The sequence below is a fragment of the Protomyctophum bolini genome (genome assembly GCF_963924005.1).
Source record: "Protomyctophum bolini genome assembly, chromosome: 12".
Taxonomy (NCBI): domain Eukaryota; kingdom Metazoa; phylum Chordata; class Actinopteri; order Myctophiformes; family Myctophidae; genus Protomyctophum; species Protomyctophum bolini.
Genome location: NC_137873.1, coordinates 12,128,499 through 12,153,350, shown reverse-complemented (window position 1 = coordinate 12,153,350; position 24,852 = coordinate 12,128,499). Strand labels below are relative to the sequence as shown.

The 24,852-nt window shown below is 43.7% G+C and overlaps 1 protein-coding gene across 12 annotated transcripts in view; it reads right to left on the bottom strand.

The window, feature by feature from the left end:
- LOC308325884 (band 4.1-like protein 3) overlaps positions 1 to 24,852 on the bottom strand; it is a 76,622-nt gene that overhangs the window by 19,346 nt on the left and 32,424 nt on the right. For 11 of the 12 annotated variants that reach the window (XM_080778621.1, XM_080778624.1, XM_080778619.1 and 8 more), the window contains exons 4-12: positions 15,885 to 15,989; positions 12,930 to 12,972; positions 12,722 to 12,797; positions 10,823 to 11,041; positions 9,358 to 9,445; positions 5,879 to 6,031; positions 5,624 to 5,721; positions 4,355 to 4,530; positions 2,137 to 2,354 (exon numbers count right to left, since the gene is read on the bottom strand). In XM_080778621.1, coding sequence (XP_080634747.1) covers positions 2,137 to 2,354; positions 4,355 to 4,530; positions 5,624 to 5,721; positions 5,879 to 6,031; positions 9,358 to 9,445; positions 10,823 to 11,041; positions 12,722 to 12,797; positions 12,930 to 12,972; positions 15,885 to 15,989 — 1,176 coding nt within the window. Of the gene's footprint in view, positions 1 to 783; positions 1,390 to 2,136; positions 2,355 to 4,354; positions 4,531 to 5,623; positions 5,722 to 5,878; positions 6,032 to 9,357; positions 9,446 to 10,822; positions 11,042 to 12,721; positions 12,798 to 12,929; positions 12,973 to 15,884; positions 15,990 to 24,852 lie in introns of all 12 variants that reach the window. The other variant, XM_080778622.1, reaches the window with a different exon arrangement.

The window sequence follows — 24,852 nt, the reverse complement described above, 5'->3', positions numbered from 1 at the left end:
AGTAGTCTCCCCGTCGTGCCATCTCTTTAATAAACAGACAAATAAATGTTCAGGCCTTGATATAGCAGGCCTGGCCAATTTTATCCAACCAGGAGAAAGAATGCCACAAAGATAATTTAGCAGCTTAATATTTTTTGTTTCATCAATTCCAATTTCACTTGTTTATACTGTGTCTTATTCTGTCTCCTGATTGGATAAAATTGGTATCCTGACCTGAACATGTATTTTATGAGCTGGAGAGGCCCCCGTTACTAAACAATCACTCTATAGCAATGTTTAGGAAGAGAGAGTATTTAACACAAATTAAAACAAATCATTTACACCACCTTTAATATTATAAAAACTAAAATACTAAATAATGGCACTCATTTTGTGTCTAACCCTCTCATTGGGGTGGAGTACCAGCCCGATCCACAGGGTGGGGGGAAATGGTTTTGGAGAGAGAGAGAGAGAGACACTTGCATGATCATCTCTGTGTGACGCTGATGAGGCGATGAGGTCTACAGGATGAGGAGGGTGACCAGGCAGAGATGAGGTTCTGAAAGTAGGAACACTGACAACAGACACTGGGACAGACAACAGTCTCCAGGTCAGCTCTGGAGAGGACCCCACAGAGCAGTAAGGAAAAAGGTAGATCGATCTATCGATCGTCATGAACGTTTGTCAGTCTAAAGCCGGTGTGGGGTGGGTGGTGGTGGTGGGGAAGAGAGGGGAGGGGGGGGGGGGGGGTGTACTTGAACACACAGGGTCGACGTACGCGTTCAACGCGAAAAACACACACACCTCCTCCTCTTCCTCTGAACTGTCATGGTCACTGTCATGGTCATGGAAGCCCTGGGCTATGGAGGCGGTCAGGGAGGCTGCCTTGGGCTCCAGGTAGCAGAGGCACAGCGCTAGCGGGAAGGACAGCGTGAGGGCGTAGGGCACGGAGAAGGAAGTGGACAGGAGGAAGAAGAAGATGAAGAGGAAGCACGGGATGAGCGAGGGGGACTTAATGGGGAGGAAGTGGTGCGCGGCCGAGGGCAGGAAGCGCATCTCCGACAGGTCGGGGAAGGTGATGTAGCCGTCCTCGTCCAGCATGGACGACAGGTCGGGCAGGTGCAGGGAGAAGAAGAACAGGAAGCGGCGCCCGTTGGCCCCGCTCCGCTGCCCCCCCAGGCGCTGCTTGCGGGCCGAGAGCAGCAGCGCCCGCTCCTCCAGCAGGGCGTCGCAGCGGTCGGCGCGCGCCTGCTGCCGCAGCCGGCACCCGACGCCGCCCTTGGCCGGGCTCGCCGACGAGGTCCGCTTGCGCGCGTTCTCCCGCCGCCGTCGGCGGACTTTGGGCGACGACACGGGGGAGGAGGGGAGGGAGAGCTCGGAGCGGAGCGGGTCACACGCGTATAGACACCGCTGATGGAGGAGAGAGACAGTGGGGGGGAGGTGAGAAGACGTACGTGTGTGTGTGTGTGTGTGTGTGTGCGTGTATGCATACATAGCAGGGTGGATGGCGGCATGAAGGGGATGGGGTGGTGGGGCGTGGCGAGCACACACAAGTATAGTGAAGGGGGGTCAAAGGAAGGACAAGAAAGGGAAAAGCTAATTAGTAAAGCGCACACAAGACAAGAAGCACTTAGGTGCCTAGTCTACAGCAGTGGGTCAGCTGAAAGCATCTGGGATCTAATTCTCTCCACAGGCACAGAATCCATTACGAAAGAAGGGAGAGAACGAAAATAAATGAAGGGAAAATAACTCACACAAACATACTTTAGGAAAACAAACGCGGCTACTGGAATACAGAGCTGTACCCTCTGAATTTGACCTTCAACGCGACACATACTGTACATACATGTTGCATACAACAACAACAAAAAATCCTGCACATAATCACCAGTTACATAATCGCAATTATTTGGGATAATTGCAATTATTTTTGCAAAACCATTTTTGTACTTTTTCAAACATTTCCTAAATTAGCGTAAACAGCAGATTGGCTATTATTGTTTTTCTTTGAAACACAAATAATTCAAAGTACAACGTTATTAAATACAGCCCGTTTAGGCCGTTTATGAATCGCCACTGTGTCAAAATGTGTCATGATGGTGACAACCCCAGCATGGCAGCATGGGAGCGGTCAGTCAGTGGCGTTTGGGTTTTTACCTTGGTGTCGTGTCTGTGAGGAGTGGACGGGACGGCCTCTGGCGACTCGCCGTTGGCGGCGGGGGTCTGAACCAGGAAGTCCTCCTGCTCCTCCCTCTCCTCCTCCGCCTTCTTCTCTGGCGTCACGGTGGTGATGAGGGTGCCCTTGGCGATGGCCTTGGTGGACGCGTCGTTGGTCGTGTCCCTCATGAGCGTCTCGTGGTTCTCCATGATGGGGGCTGCAGGGGAACAGCACAACAACGGGTTTCTAAAGTCTACGTTTTGTCATTCACAGACGTATTATTACAAACGATAAAACCGGGAAAGCATGAATCTGTGTCATTTTACATTTGAACCATATTTTCTTTTCTTTTCAATCTTGAAAATGTGTTAAAATCTCTTACTATATATATATATATATATATATATATATGAATGTCTTCTAAACTGTTTTCTGAAAAAAAGGAATATGTCAGTGGTTCTACATCTCAAAATATTTTGTTCCAGGGACCCCCAGAAGCAAAAATGTTTGCTTAAATTATATATATATATATATAATATATATATATATATTATATATTATATATTATATATATATATATATATTCTCCGTACCCAGTGAAAAACACCAAATAATGCATGCAGGGCAGAATTAGGACAATACCCACTCATAATCAAAATAAAAAAGAGAGCACTTAAGTTCTACAACCACCTAAAAGAAAGTGACCTAGATGCACGCCATAACAAGGCACTCACACACAGTGAAACTCTAGAGAGCCATCAGCCATCTGGCCCTGGAATTCCGGGCACAAACACAAACAGAGCCACGAGATAGAGAACCCATTGGACTAAACCAAATTATAAAACAGCAAAAGGAAAACTATCTGACACATTGGAAAGAAGCAACACAAAAGCAGAGTAAACTAGAATGCTATCTGGCCCTAAACAGAGAATACACAGTGGCAGAATACCTGAGCACCGTGACCGACCCAAAACAAAGAAAAATCTGAACTAGGTACAGACTCAGTGAGCACAGTCTCGCGATCGAGAAAGGCCGTCATAGGCAGACCTTTATCCCGAGAGAAGACAGACTATGCACCCACTGCACACAAAATGAAGTGGAAACCGAGCTACACTTCCTAACCATCTGTCCATTGTACCAAGACATCAGAGACACATACTTCCCACAGATTACATCCACACACAGAGATTTTGAAAGCATGACCAACGACAAAAAACTCCCATATCTGCGGGGCGAAGTACAACAATGTGCAAACACAGCAGCAAGATTTGTGAGTTGCTGTGATAGGAGAAGGATATCAAATGGAACACAACCACCCTAAAGACTAATCATTGTGTATATTCCTGCACTATACCTGCATCGAGTGACCTTGGTACATAGAATTTGATCTATTGAAGATTCTGACCTTCAAATGTACATCATTTTCGTTTTGATTGTATTGCTGTATTGTTGTATTGTTCTTTCTGCTTTGGCAATGTAAACGTATGTTTTCTCATGCCAATAAAGCCCTTTGAATTGAATTGAATTGAATTGAATGCACATGATGGCTACTACAGTGCTAAAAATAGCCTACAGTATGGCTTGATGTCTTCTTCAACAACAAGCCCGCTGCTATCCCTATAACATGCGACCCGACACGACAGCGTACCCACTGCCCATTCAACAGCAGATATTCGGCAACAGGCGCTTTCCAACACCTATCGCCGCCAATGTCAGTGCAGTGGAGAGCTACCTTTAAATGCCAATGCCAATGTAATTCAAAATTTAAGTTCCAAATTGACATTCACATATTCACTGAACGTGTAGCAAAGTCACTGTCACCGACTCCCCATGCTGCAAAATGTCAGCATGTCTGTGAAGAAAAAGCCTTTCATTTTGAACAGCTACTGATCTTATTATTCTGGAAGCACATTGTCTAATGTGATGTCACTGAATGTGCCAAAACTGTGTGCTTCTTCAGCTTCCAGGTGAAGATGTTCAGATTTTTTTCATCCTCTTTCAAAAAATAATAATAATTCAAGAGAAAAAAAAATGTGATTTGCACTTCTAAGTGAGGTTGATATGATTTGATTCCATGGTTGACTTGACTGTTTCACTGACTGCTTAGCCAAATACTTGCAATATGTGGATAATGTCGAAAGTATAATTTCCAACACACACACACACACACACACACACACACACACATTTTAAAAGCACAAACCACTCCCTCCTCACCTCCGTCGAGGCTCCGGGACATGTTGTAGCGTTTGCTGGTAGAGCGCTCAAAGAAGGGAGCCGGTCTGATGATCTGAGAACTTGCCCGGCGGGTCTGCGCTTGCGTTCTGCCACTGTAGCGAAATTTGGAGCCCAAGCCCAGGAACTTCTTTGGGGGAGCCTCAGGAGAAACCAACCTGCCGTCGTTTGCAATCAATCACATTAATCACAACTCCAAATACAGGTGCATGAGCTTGATTCTGCATTCCTACAATAAAAAGAAAATAAATTCTAAACTACTGCTTCTGCTTGATAGGATACTCCATGGGAAGACCTTGTAAAATGTCAGGCTTGTATTTTATAAAATTGTATACATCAAAGGCTATTTTTCCTCATCCAAAGAGTGTTTCTAACCTAAAGAGAGTTTCTTAACTAACTTAAGAGTATATCACCTAAAGACAGTGTTTCAAATTTAAAGAGTGTGTTTTCTCTCCTAAAGCGTGTTGCCTTGTCTAAAGACAGGGTTCCCACACATTCTCTATAGCCTGGGGTCCACCTATGCTTTCTATGGCATAGACAGCTCCCGGCAGGATCCTCTGGGAGAATCTAATGAGACTAATTAATTAGAGCGACAGAGAGAGAGAGGAGTGTGTGTGTACGTGTATGCGTCAATTTAACAAAGGTGCAGACGATTAGAAATCAGCAGAGAGTGATCGACATTTTCTCTACTGTATGCCGTATTGAAGTGGACTCGGTCGCAGACTTTTTTTTCCCTCCCTGGAAATAAAAACGTCTGGGTTTCCGAGGCTACATTCTTTAAAGATAAATAGTTTTTGCCTTTATTGATAGGGTACAGTAATTAGACAGGAAAGGGGGAGAGAGATGGGGAAGACATGCAGCAAAGGCTGGTTGGATTACCGGTAATTTTAACAGCTACTTAAACCTTTTTACCCCATTTCAAGGCATATAGCAATCATACAGTGTAATAATTAGGCTCTAACTAACTACTATACAGAGTGCCATCAATGCGCCAAGGCAGACTAGGGCGAAGGTTTCATGTGACAAAAATAACAGATCTACAAGCTCACAACGTATCACGGTGCTGTTAGCTTGTCGAGCTATTCTTTTTTTTATCACATGACATCCTGTTGGGCCACACTCATGCAGCTCATGCGGTGCAGAGCTACATTTTACCTTTACCAAGAAAATCTATGTACAGTATATCCAATCATTTTCCAAACATTCCATTAATTCCAAACCTTTTTCAGACAAAAAGACAGGGTTTCTTACCTGAAGAACGTGTGATGCTCCACGCAGACCTTCCAGAGCCTCTTGGCAGCGCGGTGATTTGGAAGTTTGAAACCGATTGTGCTCTCAAATTGCTCGAACTGCACAGACACGTTGGGAATAGAAGTCAAATCATCACAAATCCCATTGTAAGTCTCCAGCTTGAAATTGCCATCTTTCTGCATCGTTTTGCTCATTATTAGATAATGGTCGACACAGCATGTTGTGCTTAGTATCTATCTATTAGCCTCCACTGACCTCGCCGGGGCGTATTTTGATGTAGAAGTTATTTCTCTTGTAGGAGATCTTGAGGACCTTGGGCCAGGCGAACCTGTTGATCCGAAGCCTGTCTCTGTAGATGAGCAGGCCACTGGCACACACCCCGAGCATGATCTCTACACCCTCAGAGTCCTACGACACACACACACACACACACACACACACACACACACACACACACAAATTAACAAACGCATTTGTCATCTGAAATATGCATTATAACATAACTCTCCCTTGACACCGATCCGTAAAAGTAGGAATGTAAAGTATGAGTCAAAGTATACAGAAGCCAAAGATACCATAAAGTATAATGGTTATTTTATGCGTTGGCAAAAAAAAGAAGTGCTGTGCGAATCACGTCGCTTGACAAAAATGACGTGTTTTCACCCATGAAGTCGACACCCCTTTCAGTTGAAAATAACGTTGTTATTGTCAAGCGTCATGTCGTTAAGACACCTTCTCTCTGCAGTAATGTTCCAGGCTGAAGCAAGCAGGTGCAAAGTCTGGTGACATCCATTTGGAATGATAATCCGCTCTACACAGATAATGGCTCAAGGCACATTGAGAGGCAGCACACACACAACAATGAAGTCTTGAGGTACGGACTACGGATGGATGAAGCGAGGGAGTAACGAATGAGCTGGATTTATGCTTGGTTGCTTGCCGGTGTTGCACAACGAAAATAGCTGATGTACAAGCTCATGAAAGGGCATTGCGGTGCCACACATTGCGAGCTTGCAGATCTGCTATTTCTGGTGAGCGTGTCGCTCACAGCAAAGTACATAAAGCCCTATAATGTTCACAAGGCGAGGATGTGCAATCCAAAACCAACGACTGCTTCAGGGAGGGAAACAAGGCTCAAATGCGTGATGTGGTGTGATGCAAACCCTTGCAATGTTCAGTCACAGACAGGTTGTCTTACTAAACCATGCACGAGGAGGAGAGGACACACACCAAGGAAACACACTCAGGTAGTGCACAGCGCATGGAATGCAGCCTCTTACCTCTCCCTTAGCTGGAGCCAAGCACTCAAAGAGACTCCCTACCAACTAGGCGTTTAATGAAAGAGGAGAGAAGACGTATTACCTCAGAACGTAAAAAAAAAGAAAAGGAAAAAAAATCGGCGTTAACTCTGGTACTAAAATCATGCGTCAACATTTGCTAGGTTCAATCTAAGCGGCGTCCTGAAAACAATACACTTTATTTTCTTTCTTTCTGTCCAGGGAATGTTATGGTTAAGAATCCCTGTCTGTCTCTGCATCCGCATGTCATCATACCCACAGCCGTTTAGCTGCAAGCCAACGACTGAGTCTTGCCAAGGATTTTCTTCTCTGCCAATGCTTGTCCTACTGTCTCCCTCGTAACCTTCCCACTGTCTGACTAAATTAAGAGAAACACTGAGGAGGTGGCAGTGCAGAGCCCAAATCTCAAAGCTTTAAATGCATTCATAGGAATCAAATGTGGGTGTATCCCCAGCTTGACAAAGGCCAATAATAGAATAACATCATTTTAATTTCCTTTTTTCGCTTCCAAATGTGGTTGTTATGCAAATTCCCAATTCCCCCTTACACTGTAGTCTGTTAGGGTTAATTCCGTTTAGGCCGAAAGGGGCGAAGTTCTGACGGAACCAAACACTGGCTCCCAAGGGTTCGGTAGTCTTGAAGATAGGTTAGAGTTTGAGCCTCGTTGTGATTAAGAGTTAAGGAAGACGATAAGGAGGAAAGCTTTACGGTGCTTAAGATTAAACTTAGATTCCCACAAGGCTATTTATTGCCTGGCGAACGTCGCCTTAGAAAGAGGAGGATGACGCAGCGGCTAGCTCATCGTTACGTCACTCTTGACAGTATTCCCTCCCTTGTCACTGGCCTCATTGGTTGTTCAATTTACGGAGGGTGTCTCCTCTGGTACACGTGGCGTAGCCAGTCTGCTTCTTTTTACCCGACAGGGAGCAGTTCCACCGGGAGGACGTGCAGATTAACATGCTATTCCTCCCAGTTCCGCTCCCAGCTGAACATGCACCTCCACCAACCTGTATACAGCCGGTGGCACCGTGGAGGATTCAAACCCCTAGCGTCCACGTGGTGGGCAGAAACTTAACGCCTGCACCACCCATCCCAGGCACCTGAATTCATATATATATACATATATATACACATACATACCGGTATATATACCGTATTATCTTCTTTTTGTATCATATATTATTTTGAAAATTACACTTTTGGGAACATTTTCAATGAAGCTCGGAAGTGAAGTGAAGCTCGGAAGTGTAAAAGACATGGCATTCGGGCAAGAAACTGGAGTGTGGAAAAATAATGTATTACTTATATGACTTATTCTTCTGGTCAAGTCATAGAACCAATATCCTCTCCACTATCCTCATCTACTAAGTTCCAGCTTCACTTTCGAAGCTCTTTATAACGGATGCAAATTGTCGCTGTCGGGCTGAAACCTTGTAACTCCAATTTTGTATAATTCGTCATATGACAGTTGTGCGCAAAAGTAGCCAATAGACTTTTCCCCCCCTCATCTAATGGCCTATAATGACATTACCACACTATGGGCGCCAGGTTGGAAGTGGTTACGTCTGTCTGTGGGTTTTATACTTATTTAACCACTGAAAAGTATTAACAAGAGCTTGTAACTACTAATTAATAATAACTGGATATATTGTAACACAGGTTATTTCCCCCCCCATTCCATAAAAGTCACTGTTTAGGACATACAAGGTTTGCCCCCGACATCGGCAATATTCAGAGTGTCAGCTATAATCGGTCATTCAGATACCATGATTTATCCCTTCCTCTCTCACTCCTTCCACCGTCTTCCCCTCATTCGCTGCTGCATGCGTTATAAAGCTCAGCAGTGGCATGGGCTTGAAAAGCTGTAGTGTTACAGTTACTGTAACTATGGTAGCGGTGACGTTTCTGAAGCAGCATTGTGCAGTGTATTTGTGCAGGGTGCCGGTGACAAGAAGCATCGGTGCAGATGACATAGCAGGATGGAATGCCGTTAGTAGTTTTGCAGCGTGCACAGTGAGTCAGTCCACGATGTCACCACCATGTTTCCTCTGTTTATTTTGGAGAGCTCATATCAATGGAGACGGGACTGGCAGTGAATTGTGACAGCCATTAAAGCATTAATCACTGGATTCAATCTCCTATTTAATCCACTGACTGCTTGTGGGAGATAGAAAAGCTAATTTCTGTTTATGTGCCGGTGCTGGAGATTGAACTAGATACGCCTCCGATGTTTGTTACTGTTCCCCATAGCCTATGGGGAACATTAGATGTTTGTTACTGTTCCCCATAGCCTATGGGGAACAGTAGCGGATATGCGAGTGTTCATTGTGCATGCCGATTATTAGTCCTCTGGAGAGTATTGACTTCAGAGCAACCCACTGATAGTGTTGTCAAATGCTTATATTTCTGGGTTAAGGAGTTGCAGAAGGGTCTTGCCTTGGCGTGGTGGAGGTCCACTCCGTACATGGAAAGCTTCTTGGCGTTCTCCAGGAAATGCATCTCAGCGTCGGCTGGCGTCATCCCTCTGACAGGACGTAACACGACACAGAACACACTCATGAGATCAACTAAGGACATTAACGTCTTATCAGGAAAAAAAACATGCCATCCAACAGGAACATCATAGAGGGTGATGACAGCAAGTATGATCATACTGATTCCAATTACATACAGAAACAACATTTGTTTTGCCATTGCCATAAAAAAAAGAAAACATCAGCTAAACAGTTTCCATTTCATTTTCTGTTTTGAAGCTCGCTTTTTCACACTTACTGTAACTGTAGTGTGAGTGGATACATTTTTAGCATAGGTGGCCTTTTGGGCTACACAGAAGCATATCAAATTGCATACAAATCAATAGGAAAAAAAACAAGAGTGGAAGTTTCAGAGAAACGGCCTACAGTCGGCCTGATCCATAAACGGCACAACACAAATGTAATGTTTGTGGAGATGCTAGGCTGTGCAGAACTGAGTCATTATTATTTAGTGATGACATTGGCTTGTAGTTCTTATGCAGTTTTCAACCTCACATACTAGTAGAAACATTGACTTGTAACACTGACTTCATAAAATCAGTTAACTCTGGAAACTAACATGCACGTTTGAAAAATCACGTATATGCCGCATATTTTCAATGCAGCCTCCCGCCAATGCTCACTGTATCATTTTAAGTACTAAGGTTTTGAACATGAAAGTCAAACAAAAGGAAAATTAAATCAAGTGAGACGAAAACAGACAATCCGTTCACTCAAAGGTAAAATGAAGGAAACAGCATTTATTAAAACAAGGTTGACTGCCGACATGTTTCAACCCTCAAAGGTCATAATCAGGGTGAACGATGAAGACCTTTGGAGGTGGAAACATGTTGGCAGTCGCCTTGTTTTAATAAAGGCTGTTTCCTCCATTTTACCTGTGAGCACCAGGTTGTAATGGCTTACTCTGTCAATTGATAAGTGGTTGAAATGTACATTACCAGTACTGTCCTTTAAAAAAATAAAGATACAATTTGATAAGGTTTGTCTGCCCTTTGTCCGTTACCTTAATAGAAGCACCTAATGTTTTCCATGCCAGCATGCATCTTACTACTATTTTTTGTAATGTCACTGAACAGTATGGTTGGGAGGGATTGAGGATTTTCTTTTCCCTTTGTCTGTCTTATAATCTTATTTGTTTTTTCTTACATTTTTTCCTCTTTGTTTTTAATTAAAAAAATAATGTACACTGTATACATTGTTAAAAAAATATTTTATAGCCTGTTCTTAATAAAACATATATAATAATAAATTAATAATAATTACAGTACCACTGAAAACAAACACCTACACCACAACAAAAACCTAAAACCTTAGTTTGAGACCCACTGGTGAGTTATATACTGTACAGCAATGACAGCAATACTGACTTGTAGTTCTTGTGCAGCTCCATGACCTTCTCCTCCAGTTCTTTGGTCTGGTTGGGTGCAAAGCGTAGCTCGCTGATGTAGTCGGTACCGAGTTCCTCTGGGTCGTAGTCTCCCAGCTCTGACTGCACCGTGTAGGAGCCCAGCACCGTGTGGGTGGCGAAGGAGCACGGCAGGCGGCCCGACACCACGTCGTCCCTCAGCTGCAGACACAGGTAGTACCTGGGAACACACACACACACACACACACACACACACACGGGTGACTAGTACTACTTCTATATCGTTTCTGTAGGGCAGAAACCACTTATCTCCATATTCTAACTGTGTTATTTTTTGGGGAAATTAACGCCCTACTTGATCATACTAGCGTCACACAAAATTATCAAAAGTAGCGGATCTACAAACTGAAAACGCGAATTGACACGTTTCGAGCTTGTAGATCTGTTAATTTTGAAGTGAGTCCTGAGAAGTAACAGTTTTGGAAATGTTTTAGCATTTTTTACACAAAACAGAGATGCTGAGTTTAACATTGATATTAAAAAGGACCATACTGCTCTTATTGCATACAAAAAAAAAGATATATATTCTCCCTTTTTGAATCCTCCACGGTAACATTAAAAAAAATGATCTTGGATTAGCAAATCTTCATTCCAACGCCTATTTTCGGTTAGTTTTCAAAACATGTGAAATGTTACTATAAGGATAAGTTTTAATTAAAAGTAACTGACAATAAATAGAGAAATAGTTGGTTTGTCACTGCAGCACGTACAAAAACACGTACTTTTTGATCAATTTCACGCTTGAGAAAAGAATGCTTGCGATTCAACTCTGACACTATATTATTTTCTTCCTAATTTGTCATTTACATTTTCTGCATCAATAGTGGAACAGTGAAAGACGTGGCAGTAGAGAAGAGAGTATGACAGTGGAGGAAGATCCACCCTGTGACATTGTGACAAGGTTTGTGATGCAACAAAGCCCAACTCATTTTTATACTCCATCGCATGTCGGTGTTGCTCACCAAAAATAACCCATTTTCAGGTTAACAGCGATGTGTTGCCACGCGGCATGTTGTTAGCTTGGAAATCAGTTCCTGCCGGAGGGAATACATTAAGCTTAAACAGCCGAGACACCGGCTGACCCTTGTTGCACTCATTCCGAGCCGTCCTAGATAGGAGCTGGCATAATGACCCATATGCAAACACAAAACAATCTCCTGTTCTCAGTTGTTACACAGCAAAAATCCTCAGTGTTTATTTAATTCTATTTTTCTAAAACTATGGGCTTTGCTGTGTATCCTTCATGTCTTTTACAGGAACTATACTGTCCTGAACTCTCCTCCATGGTCAGTTCATAGGGATGTTGTCTAGGAACTATAATTGTCATTGGACAGGCTCTCAACCTTATAACCTTTCGAATTTCAAGGAAGGTATGCATGAGGCCACAGACTGCAATTTGATGCCATCTCTTGGACACCAATCTACTCAATCCTCAGTGTTACATTAACTCTGAGGGTGAGCAAATGGAACCAACCAAATGAGATACAGACCCATTTGGATCCCTTGTGGTACCAGGAGCCGACGTTGAGAACCAGTGGGCTAGGAACTATAGATTAGTGACCATCATACTTCTTTACTATCAGATGCTTAGACTATTGATGAATTAGGACCGGACACTTCTAGAGTTGTATCCATATTTGGAGAGCAAAGCCTGATTTATGTACCACTCTCTGCCTGGACAGGAGTCTGAAATGTAAATGTATATGATGGATACGAGAGGACAGAATGCAAACGACCCTAAAGGGACAACAAAACATGTTACAGCTGACACTGCAGAACAAAAAGCAATAGGTAGGTTGGCTGAGAATATCAATGCGTCAGCATCAGCCCATGGTGTCACCTTGTGATGTCCTCGGAAAGCTGGGAGGGGTCTGGAGGGTAGAACTTGACATTGAAAGCAAAGTTCCACGGGCCAGCTGGAAAGTCACACAACATCAAATCAACAAAGAGAAAAAACAAACATATCAAACGGTTTGTCTATAAGCATAACAAATAATAATAGATTCATTGATATACAAAGAGGTGGATGATATTATTTGATAACCTACTTCTGATCTGCTTCTTTAGCTCTTTGGCGGGGTCCAGCCAATTCTGTAATGGACAACAGCAACCAAAAACCATTAATCTCCTGACCAGACATTAATATAATCCATTATGGTGAATCATTTCCCGGAAGCAGCCGCAGGTAGCAGATTGTGCTCATTGCGAGAGATGCATACAAATTACACAAATGTATATGAATTAGCTTATCTACAAGGAGTACAAGCTCACAATGGCTATTTCCGATGCAGGACTCATGCATGCACTACAAATTAAAGTAACAATAGACAACTTTCAGCCACTAGATGTCATACTTTTGCAACACCTCTGTTCTTATTTTTTGCCATTTCTTCGTCACCTCTATGAAAGGCAGCAATGAGGTCGTGTGCAACATTGTAACGCAATGGCTGCCTTATAAGAATCACAACACTGAGGAAGGCCGAATAGGCCAAAATGCGTACGTTGTCTGCTCGTCAGAGGTAAATAAAATCATGTGAAAAGGACATAAGTGCTGGCATTTTCTTCATTCTATTATTCCTTGTAAGAATATACAGTATTTGGAGTAAAAGGTACCCAACACAACCAGTGTTGCCAACTTAGCGGATTTGTCGTCATATTTAGCTTCTTTCCAGACCCCCTAGCGACTGAATTAGTGAAAAGCTTCTGGCGAGAAATCTAGCTTTTTTCCCCTGGTGAATTGGGGACAAATCGTGTTGACAGGCGCCAGATATGCGCCAGAGATAAAATCTTTTTTTTTTTTTTCTCAGCCTCAAATCCGCGAAATTGGCAAAACTAAAAGTGGTCGGCGCGTCTGGTCTGGCTCACAGGTCACAGCAGGCTCAGTGGCTTCCTCGGCTCGGTTATGTGCACACTGCACAGACTGTCTACCAGTGCTTCCTCCTTTCTTGCTCTGCCTAGGCGAGTGCGCTCCGGTGCGGTATTTCCGAACGCGCCCCTCGAGCTCGACAGAGCAAGAAAGGAGGAAGCACTGGCAGCTCAGTTTAGTCTGCTAGTAAAAATAAAATACACACTCGGATGCATAAAGTATTAACCTTCTAATTCCTGTATGGATCGGAACAAAATAGCGTTCTAAACATTAGTTGAATTGAGGTATGTTTTTTTTAATATTACAATGAGTTTAAACGATGTGTTATCAAATGAAGAGATGATACAAACTAAGTGCACATAAATGACAAATGTTTTTCTGGGCTGGCTACATATTTTCGTTGCTAGGGGCGCCTAAAAGTCGCTAGGGACGCAAAAAAGTCGCTAGGGGCGGCGCGCGCTACGCGCGCGCATATCCCACCCCTAGCGACTTTTAGCGACTTTTAGAGGAGCCACTAGCTACTTCCGTTACTGGAGAGTTGGCAACACTGAACACAACGAAAAAGATGGCCAACGGTGGCCAACACTGGCCATTAGCTTACGGCTTCCAGATGTAAACAAAACATATATTTACGTTCATAACTATTGACTGACAGTCCAATGAAATGATTATTTTATAATCTGCAATTTAAAAGCAATACTTTTATTCCACACATTTTGTAACCCATTAAAACCGTGAAAGCATCCTGTGAGGGCTGTGACAGTTTAGATTTTAGCGTTGGCTATTCAGAAATGGCACATATACAAGCTTGTATATCCTTAGCCCAGATCCTGGCGTTACGGAGGATCATTGAAGAGGTAAAGAGGAACAACCTAGCAGCAGTGCTATGCTTCATTGACTTCAGGAAGGCCTTCGACTCAATCCATAGAGGAATGATGATGAGAATATTCAAGGCCTACAATGTTCCTCCGAACCTGCTCCAAGCCATTGATACCATGTACACGGGAACGAGAGCCCGAGTGACAACGCCGGATGGTAACAGCGAAGAATTCAACATCCAAACTGGAGTGCTGCAGGGAGACACCCTAGCCCCCTTCCTTTTTATAATAGTGTTGGACTATGCTCTGAGACAAGCTATTAATGGAAGGGAGCCAGAGCTCGGCTTCACTATCGCACCCAGAAGGTCTACGAGACACCCTGCAGAAACCCTCACAGACCTGGACTACGCTGATGACATCTGCCTGATATCTGACCATGTAAGGCAGGCACAGGCTCTCCTGACCAGAGTGGAGTTGGAGTGCGCCAAAGTTGGCCTCAGGCTAAATGCAAAGAAGACTGAGGTCATAACCTATAACATCCCCCAAGAACATCTGCCCCTAACAACAATAACAGGTACTGTCCTAAAGGAGGTCAGTGACTTCAAATACCTGGGTGCATGGGTCGACCTAAAAGTGAGGAAGGCACTTGCCTGGCGAGCTCTTAATGGTATGACCAGTGTGTGGAAATCCAACCATCCAACGGGTGCTACACCAGAACGTGTGGTACTTAACACCAACAGGGACGAGCACATCACCAACAAGCGTCTGTACAGGGCATTACCAAGTGTAACAGAGAAGATAGCAGTAAGGAGGATGAGACTAGCTGGCCACTGCCACCAAGAACTCCCGGCCAAAAAGCTTGTACTGTGGGAACCAACACACACACACACACACACACACGGGCATCGATCGAGAGGACGTCCCACACCCAACTATGTGGACGTACTAAAGAAAGACACTGGTGCGGAAAGCACAAAGGAGCTGGCCAGATGTATGGAGAACCGAGATGACTGGAAACGCAGATGGAGGGCTCGTCTGAGGATGACGTAGAGAGAGATATCTGCTACTCTTGAACATTTAGGAAAAATCTCGAAAGTGTGAGAACCACTGTTTTAGAAAGCATTTGTAGACTCTGCCTCAGGTCTTAATGGGTTTTACGCTGGCTTTGTGTGTTCCCCCCGTGACATCATGTGGCAGCAAAGTCTATGGACTTTTTACTACTAGTCTATGGACTATTTGTGTTTGCTTTATCCATGTCCCCCCATGAAGTCATGTGGCAGCAAAGTCTATGCACTTCACACAAGTTAAACATCGACTACCTTCTGGTTCTCCACATCTCTGTGTGTGATGCCGAAGTAGTCCTTCTCCAGCAGGTTGAGGTGATCGCACACTTTGTCAAACAACACCTGGCCCTTGGCTCGTTTCTGGGAACAGAAAAAACACACACACACACACACACATTGATTTATGTCTACATAAGAGATACAATACATACACACACACACACACACACACACACACACACACACACACACACACAGCGAGAGAGAGAACTTTATGTGGGGCCAAATGACAAGATTGTGAATGATGCTGGACATGACCGGCATCCTTCCATGTATGACGGAGGGATTTGTCAATTTGTCCTGAGTGGACAGGCTTTCAATCATAATAAAGAAATACCATATACATAATGTGCAATGTGTATACAGAAAACGTAACTTAAAAGAACTAAAATGTTGATTGAAAATATGGATATTTCAGTGGGACTACATCACACAGTACTGAATGTAGGACATTTCCCAAGACGAGTGTGTTTTGCGATTGTGTTTTGCGATTTCACCACATGAACCCTAGCATCCCAATTCTGGGGCGAATATCCCACGGAAATAAATAGGTGATTCAACAAGCGGACAACGTGTTGCAATGTGACGTGTTGTGAGCCTGAAGAATGGCTATTCTCTGCAAGGATATTAGGTGTACTGTAGAGGGAACAGGAGGGGGGCTAGTATAGACCGCGGTGGGACTCGGGCCAACTAAGTATAACATTTCAAGTGGTTAGAATGCCTTGACGCTAAGCCCCGCCTCTTTAACATTTCTGACTGACTCTAGCTCCCTTCAACTTCCTGCGCCTCGATCGCCATAGAGGCTTTCACTCACTCGGCCCGTACCAATCAACACCACGCCACAGGCGCACACACGGCGTTTGGCCTCCCCAGAGGAGGTGGCGACTGGAGTCCGCTGTCACATTTGGTTCCTCTGTGGAGGCTATTTTTAGGGGTGTGTTACCACCATCACAGCACAGCAGCTCTCCCCCACTGTCTCTCCGGTCTCTCAAACCGCCGCATAACCAAACCTCCCAGAATGCTGGCCAGCAGCTTGTCATCCATCCACTGCTTCACAGCAGCAGCAGGGTGAGTCAGAACACACTTAGCAGCCTCGGAGAGCCACACACATGTGAAGAAGACACTGGGCTCCATCCCTCAACACAAGCACACAGACTACATACATACACATGCACGTGACATTTAAGAGACGTTCATTTATAGGCTACTTGGTTTGTGGAAGGGATGTCGCACGCCGAAAATAGTGGGTCTACAAGCTCAAATTGTTGGGCTATTTTAGATCAATCAGACGTTATAAACTCCAGCATGGACATGCAGTACACACTAACTTTCATTAATTAATAATAAAACAGAATATATGTCATTTCCTGTGTTCTGGTGAATTTCAGGAGTTTGATACTTTTACCAGGCTTGCTTTACTAGCATTGGCATGCATGCACTGCCCAGACTGGGAGTCCTCCCTCAGAAACCTTTTAATATAGTAATTCATATAATGAATTTTGGGACTTTGATACCAAATCCAGGAGAAATTACAATGCAGGAGTCCTGCAGGGTCCAGGGTTGTTGGCAGCCCTGCTCAAACACTCAATTCTTCTTTGTGAGCTGAGGGACTGAAGAGTGCTATTGCAACACGCGTGCGCAGTACAGTATGAAATTGTCATCCGCAAGATCCTTAGTGGTGAAGGGACAGTTGTGTGTCAGACTGGCTCTGTGTGAGCCCCGCCCACACAGCACTACCATCTATCAGGAACTGCTGGGGGTGACTCTGCCTGGTGGCTCAGACGGCTACCAGTGCACTGACCATATGCTACTTGTGAGTCGCACGGACCTGAGTGTGAATACATCTCCCTCGTGTATGTCTCACCCCTCTCTCTCTGTCCTCGGCTGCCTATCTTTTTATCCTCCTGAGATTTATGTTTGGCATTTTTTTTATGATTTATTTCAGACAGAAGAGCGTAGAGAGAGACAGGAAACCAAGGGCAGACGGAGAGGACAGACGTGTGAGACAAGATTAGATTAAAACCCAGGCAGTGTTCATTTTGACAACAAATCTGACCACATTTCTTTTTGTAATGGCCAATGTTACACCGATCTACAAGCTCAAGCTTGTGAGCTTGTAGATCCACCGTTTACAGAGCACAACCAGTCCCTCCCTAACATTTAGTTTAGATTTGTTGTCTTTATTTAGTATTAGTTTCAGTAGTAGTTTATGTAGTTTGTAGTGGAAAACGTTTTTTTTTCCATCATAGTTTTAGTCAACAAAATGAACCCAGGTCCTTGTGCTACTAGGAGCATAATTATGGTCACATGGCTGAGCCAACAGGCACCCCTTACCAAAATAATCTAAATAAATAGGGCATAAGCTGCCTGCTGTTATGAAACCCTACATTCTGTTCTACCGTATTTGAGCACACATACACAACAGATTTTATGTCAAACTAGAAATGCACTCTGTCGAGGTGCCAACTTGTGCCTTGCACACAAGTAGGCCATGCATGGCCTACTTGTGTACTTGTTGTTACGTCATTGTTGTTGTTACATAATCAAGAATGGTGGACCCAATAGCCCGACGGACAACACCAACATACCCAGCCGATTACAGTACTTGAGCACTCTGCTTGCGCAAGTAACAATGTTGGCAACACAGTAGTGTGCTGTAGCGTACAGTGGAATTTATAACACTACATGTTCACTCGTTTGATATCCAACAGGTTGGATGCACTAGTGTCTAACGTACATTTGAGTAGCGTTAAAGTAGCATGTAGCATGATGCATCCACCTGCGTTTATACAGTACAGCTGCTTAAAATGTTCAAAACGTAGGAAACCGAGGATGTTGTTGTTAGGGATAGAGTACAGTGGACTGGAGTACATGCAGACAGATATCTTCATGCCCAGTGATGTGTTCAGGAGTACAGAGTGGCTCTAGCTAAATGTCTATATAAGATGACCCTCTTATATAGACTGTGTGTGTGGCTGTGTGTCCGTGTGTGTGGAGCTAATCCCGCAAACCACCGGAGCGATCAACGCCTGATCTCTTGTGCACACTGGCGGTAGGCAACAGAAGTGCCTCCACTACCACTTTTTCCACACATTTTCATAACTTTTGAAATATCTAACTTTAATCATCATACTATAAGGCATAAGCCACCAAGTCTGTCTGCAAAGAAAACGTCTGTCGGCGGATTCATTTTTTCCCCCGATCTGGGACCAAACGGTCCCGACGGCCTTTACTGCATGTCACCCCCCCCCCCCCCCCCCATCTCTCTCCCCATTTCCTGTCAGTCTGTCCCTCTATACAAAATATAAAATAAAGGCGAAAGCCACAAAAAAAACAGATCGGACTGAGTCATACGTCATTCATACTTTCATAGACGACTGAAATCATAGAGGACTGACGTCACAGGCTGGCCAAATGAAGTCTGAGATCCACATACTAGCCACGCCTTTCACACGTGGATCCTGAGTTCTACATTTCTTTGAATGGTGTATAACTATAGGACGACAGGTTATCCATCTCTGTAATCACAAACACTCCTGCTCTGGCTTAGAACCGAGTTTTGCTTTGAGAACATTTCCGTGGCCTGTCATCCTATCGCCCACTAAGAAAAACACATGAAAGTGGTGAAATCCTAGATGCCACCCCCTCCAACAAATTAAATAAATAAAACCAACGCCAATACTAACTGTGCACATGCCTGCCTCCATACTCCATAATCCCCCGTCTAGTGATCAGTGCAGCAGTGGGAACTGGGTGCTGTGGGCACTCACTCACTCTCCCTGTGAACAAATACAGTGTCTGGCTAGAGTATTGCTTCCAAACAACCGCCCCAAAGGTTCTGAAATCTTCTGAAGGAGCTTCAGGGCAGAAGCGGAGGGTTAATGGGTTCCACAACAACCAAATGAGTCATAACGTCCAAATAAAGATCAATGTGTTGCCTAGCGACGAGCCATTTGTAAGGGTTTGAAAACAGCCGTTCTCAGAGTCATTGTTTTGGGGGGGGGGAGGGTAGTAGTCGCCCCCAAAACACTGCAACGTGTTATTATCACCAGTGCTGGACAAAGTATATACTCAAGTAAATACTCAAGTAATCAAAAGTCAAATATACGAGTACATTTTCAGAAATGGTTCTTTTTAGAACTAGCCGCTGTATTTAAAAGAGGGCTTAATTCGTATAATTCACTTAAATTGTGTTCCTAGACATGTCAAAAGTACAATATTTCTACTTGAGTGAAAGTCATCAGCTAGCAAAAAGTTTACTTGAGCACAGTACTCAAGTAAATGTACTTTGTTACTGTGTCCACCAGTCACGACGTGGTTATCGCCAGCGTACGGCTGATTTATACATGATATTGTACAGCATAGTATGAATCAGACGTTAGTTTGGAGCTGGGTGGTGATAATACAGATGTTAGGATGGTGGTGTTAATGCAGATGTTAGGATGGTGGTGATAATACAGATGTTAGGATGGTGGTGTTAATGCAGATGTTAGGATGGTGGTGATAATACAGATGTTAGGATGGTGGTGATAGTTCAGTTGTTAGGGTAGAGCTGGGTGGTGATAAAACAGACGTTAGGATGGTGGTGATAATACAGATGTTAGGATGGTGGTGATAGTTCAGTTGTTAGGGTAGAGCTGGGTGGTGATAAAACAGATGTTAGGATGGTGGTGATAATACAGATGTTAGGATGGTGGTGATAGTTCAGTTCAGTTGTTAGGGTAGAGCTGGGTGGTGATAAAACAGATGTTAGGATGGTGGTGATAATACAGATGTTAGGATGGTGGTGATAGTTCAGTTCAGTTGTTAGGGTAGAGCTGGGTGGTGATAAAACAGATGTTAGGATGGTGGTGATAGTTCAGTTGTTAGGGTAGAGCTGGGTGGTGATAAAACAGATGTTAGGATGGTGGTGTTAATGCAGATGTTAGGATGGTGGTGATAATACAGATGTTAGGATGGTGGTGATAGTTCAGTTGTTAGGGTAGAGCTGGGTGGTGATAAAACAAACATTAGGATGGTGGTGTTAATACAGTATAGCACTGCGCTGTGGGTGTTCATGGTAATTTATGACGGATGAAGAACACACACTCATATTAAAAGATAACAAGCTTAGTGGAGGGAATTTGTATGGAAAAACCAAATACGGTATTTCATAACACCCCAAATTAAGAGCAAACAGCTTAAGAGCCAACAGCCATGTTGGAGAGAGTGTAACCACATGAATCCTGACCATACACATGTTTTCTGGAATTGTGCAAAGATACAACCTTTCTGGTTGATAGTCCACACAGCTATTTGTGAGGTAATAGGATATGACATCCCCTGTTCTTGCCTTGTAATGTACTTGGGTCTTATTGAGGAATCTGTCCATCCGAGAGACCAATATCTGGTCAAAATCCTTCTAGCTGCCGGAAAGAAAGCAATCACAAAAAATTGGCTCAAGAGTCAAGACTGACATAACAGGCTATAAACAATGGCGAGCAATCGTGGACAATATTGAAGACATGGAAAAGATAACAAGCCTAAGTCTGCAAAAATAGCACACTAATTTCTAACAAACTAATGAGGGATTTGTTTCACCCGCTCCTCCTCGCTCCATGCTCTGTGGTGAGATTGTGTGCTGCATAAACAGCCCCCAATGGGAGCCAAAGAAAAAATTCTGTGTCACTTTTGAAGTAATTATGAGAAACTTTTGGAGTGATGATGAGAAACTTCCTAGTTAAGTTAACAGGAGGAAACGAGTTCAGCATGAAATCGGCGAGGTCGTGGAGATAAACCACGTTCATATCCTTTATTCATTTCAAAGGGGCCAGGGGGGTGGAGGGATTAGAGAAGAATGAAGAGTCTCTCTTACAAGAATACAAAAATCAGCTGCTAGACTCTAGTCTATTCTGTGGTTTAACCCATTCTGACCGGGAACCCGTTTTGGTGTTGGCATCATGTTATGCTTTAGCTATTGAAAAATAGCAGATCTACAAGCTCATAGCGCGCCACCGAGTGGCGCGCTACGAGCTTGTAGGTCTGCTATTTTTGAAAAATCGAAGAATGACTGACATTTTTAGAATCTGATCTCAGGTCAGAATGGGTTCATCAGACCAGTGTGTGTCCTAGTGGAAACCTCGTATGAATCTGATCTCAGGTCAGAATGGGTTAAGAACCATAAAACTATTTTAATTACTTTACACAAAAGTAATTAGAGATTGTTGATTTGCATCTCACATGAAAACATAATCTCTCGCCCCACCCTCGGCTTGGCTGAGGGCATTAGACTACCACTAAAGTAAAGAAAAGGCATCCAGGCTACCCATTCCAAGAAATGTCCCTACTGAAAGTTCACAGGCTGGATTCCAGGGACAGCCGACATGCCCAGCCACAGGTATGTGTGCTGCTGTAGTGTCCTTGAACAAGACACTGAACATCTCCCAGCTCAGTCAATGGAAGCTGTTCTAGTTGGCAGCATTAGCTAAATGCCTTTAGCGCACCATGCAAATGAGGGGTGCTTTAGGCGAGAGACAGAACTGTCTGTACAGTGTACCAAACACTTCCTTATTAACAAGATGAAACTGGTTTCTTCTACATGAAGCTCACCCTAGATAAACCGAACAAGTGATTGTCAGAACAGGTTTACTGTGTCAATAATGGTATGGATGTTTACAGTATGTTCTACAGTATGTTAATTTTAAACTTTTAGAGACATGGGTGAGGTGAGGTTATAATAGCCTGCTGTCAGAGGCCGCCAGGAAGCCTTGGCAAGAGGCATGGCCAAAGGATTAGATGCTAGTAAACACATGGGTCAGGGTGATTCCTCTGGAGTCTTTCCTGTCCACACTGAGTGACCACACGTGCATGCTTATAACACGTGCATAGTAAACACTTACTCAATAACAGACACTAATAGACACTGAGTTTACAACCTCAACTATATCTGACCTTATCTCTAACATTTTTCTTTTGGACTTTCAGTTACTGTATGACTTTATCACGGAACATTTGACATTTTGACCTTAAAGTGCAATAGTGCATTGCTAGAGATTCAAGCTTCAAGTTTTATTTGGGCTTCTTATACATGTGACAGTAATACATGTTTACGGACATGTGCCTCTAAAACACAGTAGAATATTAAAGCAAGCAACCCTCCCGAATTTCTTTTCCAGCTGTTTAATGTTCTCCATGATCAAGTTGTAGTGCTAAATACATAAATTACAGAGGGCCACAGACCATTTTGTGACAAATAGATGAATTTCAGAATTTACCAGTTTAAGATGCTCTAGAAAGTGTATTTGGCTGAAAGTGACATTCCCATCATCTCTGGAGAACGGTTGCACAGTGAGTGTTGTGTTGGGTGATCGTGCAGAGTAATGTATCACATTTAATCTAGGTGGAAACCTAGATCTGTTACTTTTGATACTTTTGTGTGACGCTGTAAGATGTGGGGCATTCATTTACAAACACAAAAAGACAGATTTGTAAGACATCAAGGCCGGGTCCAATAACAGCGTGTCTACGTGTGGATTTCGACTTCACTAGACCCGTCAATGAAGTCAGTCGCCTATGACGTTTCTCTGACATACGTCTACATATTTGGGCAAGGTTTCAGCCAGCTCGAGTTGACTGCCACTCACTTCCATATAGCTTGGCTCTGAAAGACTTAAGAGCCTCGCTTCATCGGTCGTAAAACTAGACTGGTTGCCAGAGCAGCATGACGTACTGTACGGAAATATACCTTCAAACCACAACCGCATACAGTTCTGTGTTAAACTTAATGGGAGAAGAGGAAGCACAACTGGCTGAAAGGAGGATTTAAAGTATGGCAATGAATGAAAATGCCTTCAGTCTCTGACTGGTGGTCAAATGTGCTCCTTATTTAATTCTTCTGTAAGACCGATTTATCTTCATAGACATATTCTTGTAAAATGGAAGCATTGTTTGGTAAGTAGTATATCTGCTGCGCTCCGCGGCCAAGCTGACTCTGTTTCTAGGCCAATGTCCTTAGAAATGCTACCAGGGACCGGCGCAGAGGGAGATCAAGCTGCCAAGTAATCACAGCCGACCCACACAGGGTGTCCGACACTGAAGTCCTTCCAACAAAGCGCTCCCATTTCATGGTTTCCACCCCCAGAAACAGTTTGCTAATCCCCCTTGTTCAAAGCTCCCGGTGGGGAGGAATCTGCTTAACAGAGAGAGAGGGTGTGAGTCACCGACTGGTTTTCTACTCCTCCTCCCGTAGCAGCACACAGAAAAAATCATTAGAGTTCATTTAACTCACAGTGTATACAAGTGGAAACAAATGCACGGTCATGGGTCCATTTGGTTCCATTTTTATACAAAAAAAATGATCACAGATCACTAATAGATTTCACTCTGCAGACACGGGATGAAGTTATAAACTTCATCAGCCATTTGCCAAGGTGTGAAACATTAGTAACATTTAGAAAAGGTTTGGACAAACCTGCACTGTACATTTTCGAAAAAACGTTTCGACCAAGAGACCTTCACCAGGTTATCTCAACCTGATGAAGGTCTCGGGCGAAAACTTTGTGTTTCCCATTAAACTTTGGATTTGAAGGTGTACAGGAGTCTTGCATACACACAGGTAGATCCAGTGTAAATGTAACTCGAATGGTCGAACATTCATTCTGACCCCCCTTCCACCACACGTGCATAATTAGAACCCGTAGCACAGTGGTTCCCAAAGTGGGGTCCGGGACCCCCAGGGGTCCTTGAGGGAGTTCCAGGGGGTCCCCAGCTAAATGACTACCTGTGAGTGGGGAGTGTTGGCTGATGAATTAATATCAACATCCTAATACATCCTGATACTGGGGGGTCAAATTATGACAGGCAATTCCTGTCCATACAATGGATAAACAGGTAAATTCAGTTTTAAAAATCAGCTTTTTTCCAGCTCAGGATTTTATCGAAGGTGAAGCTTTTTTTAACTTTTGTA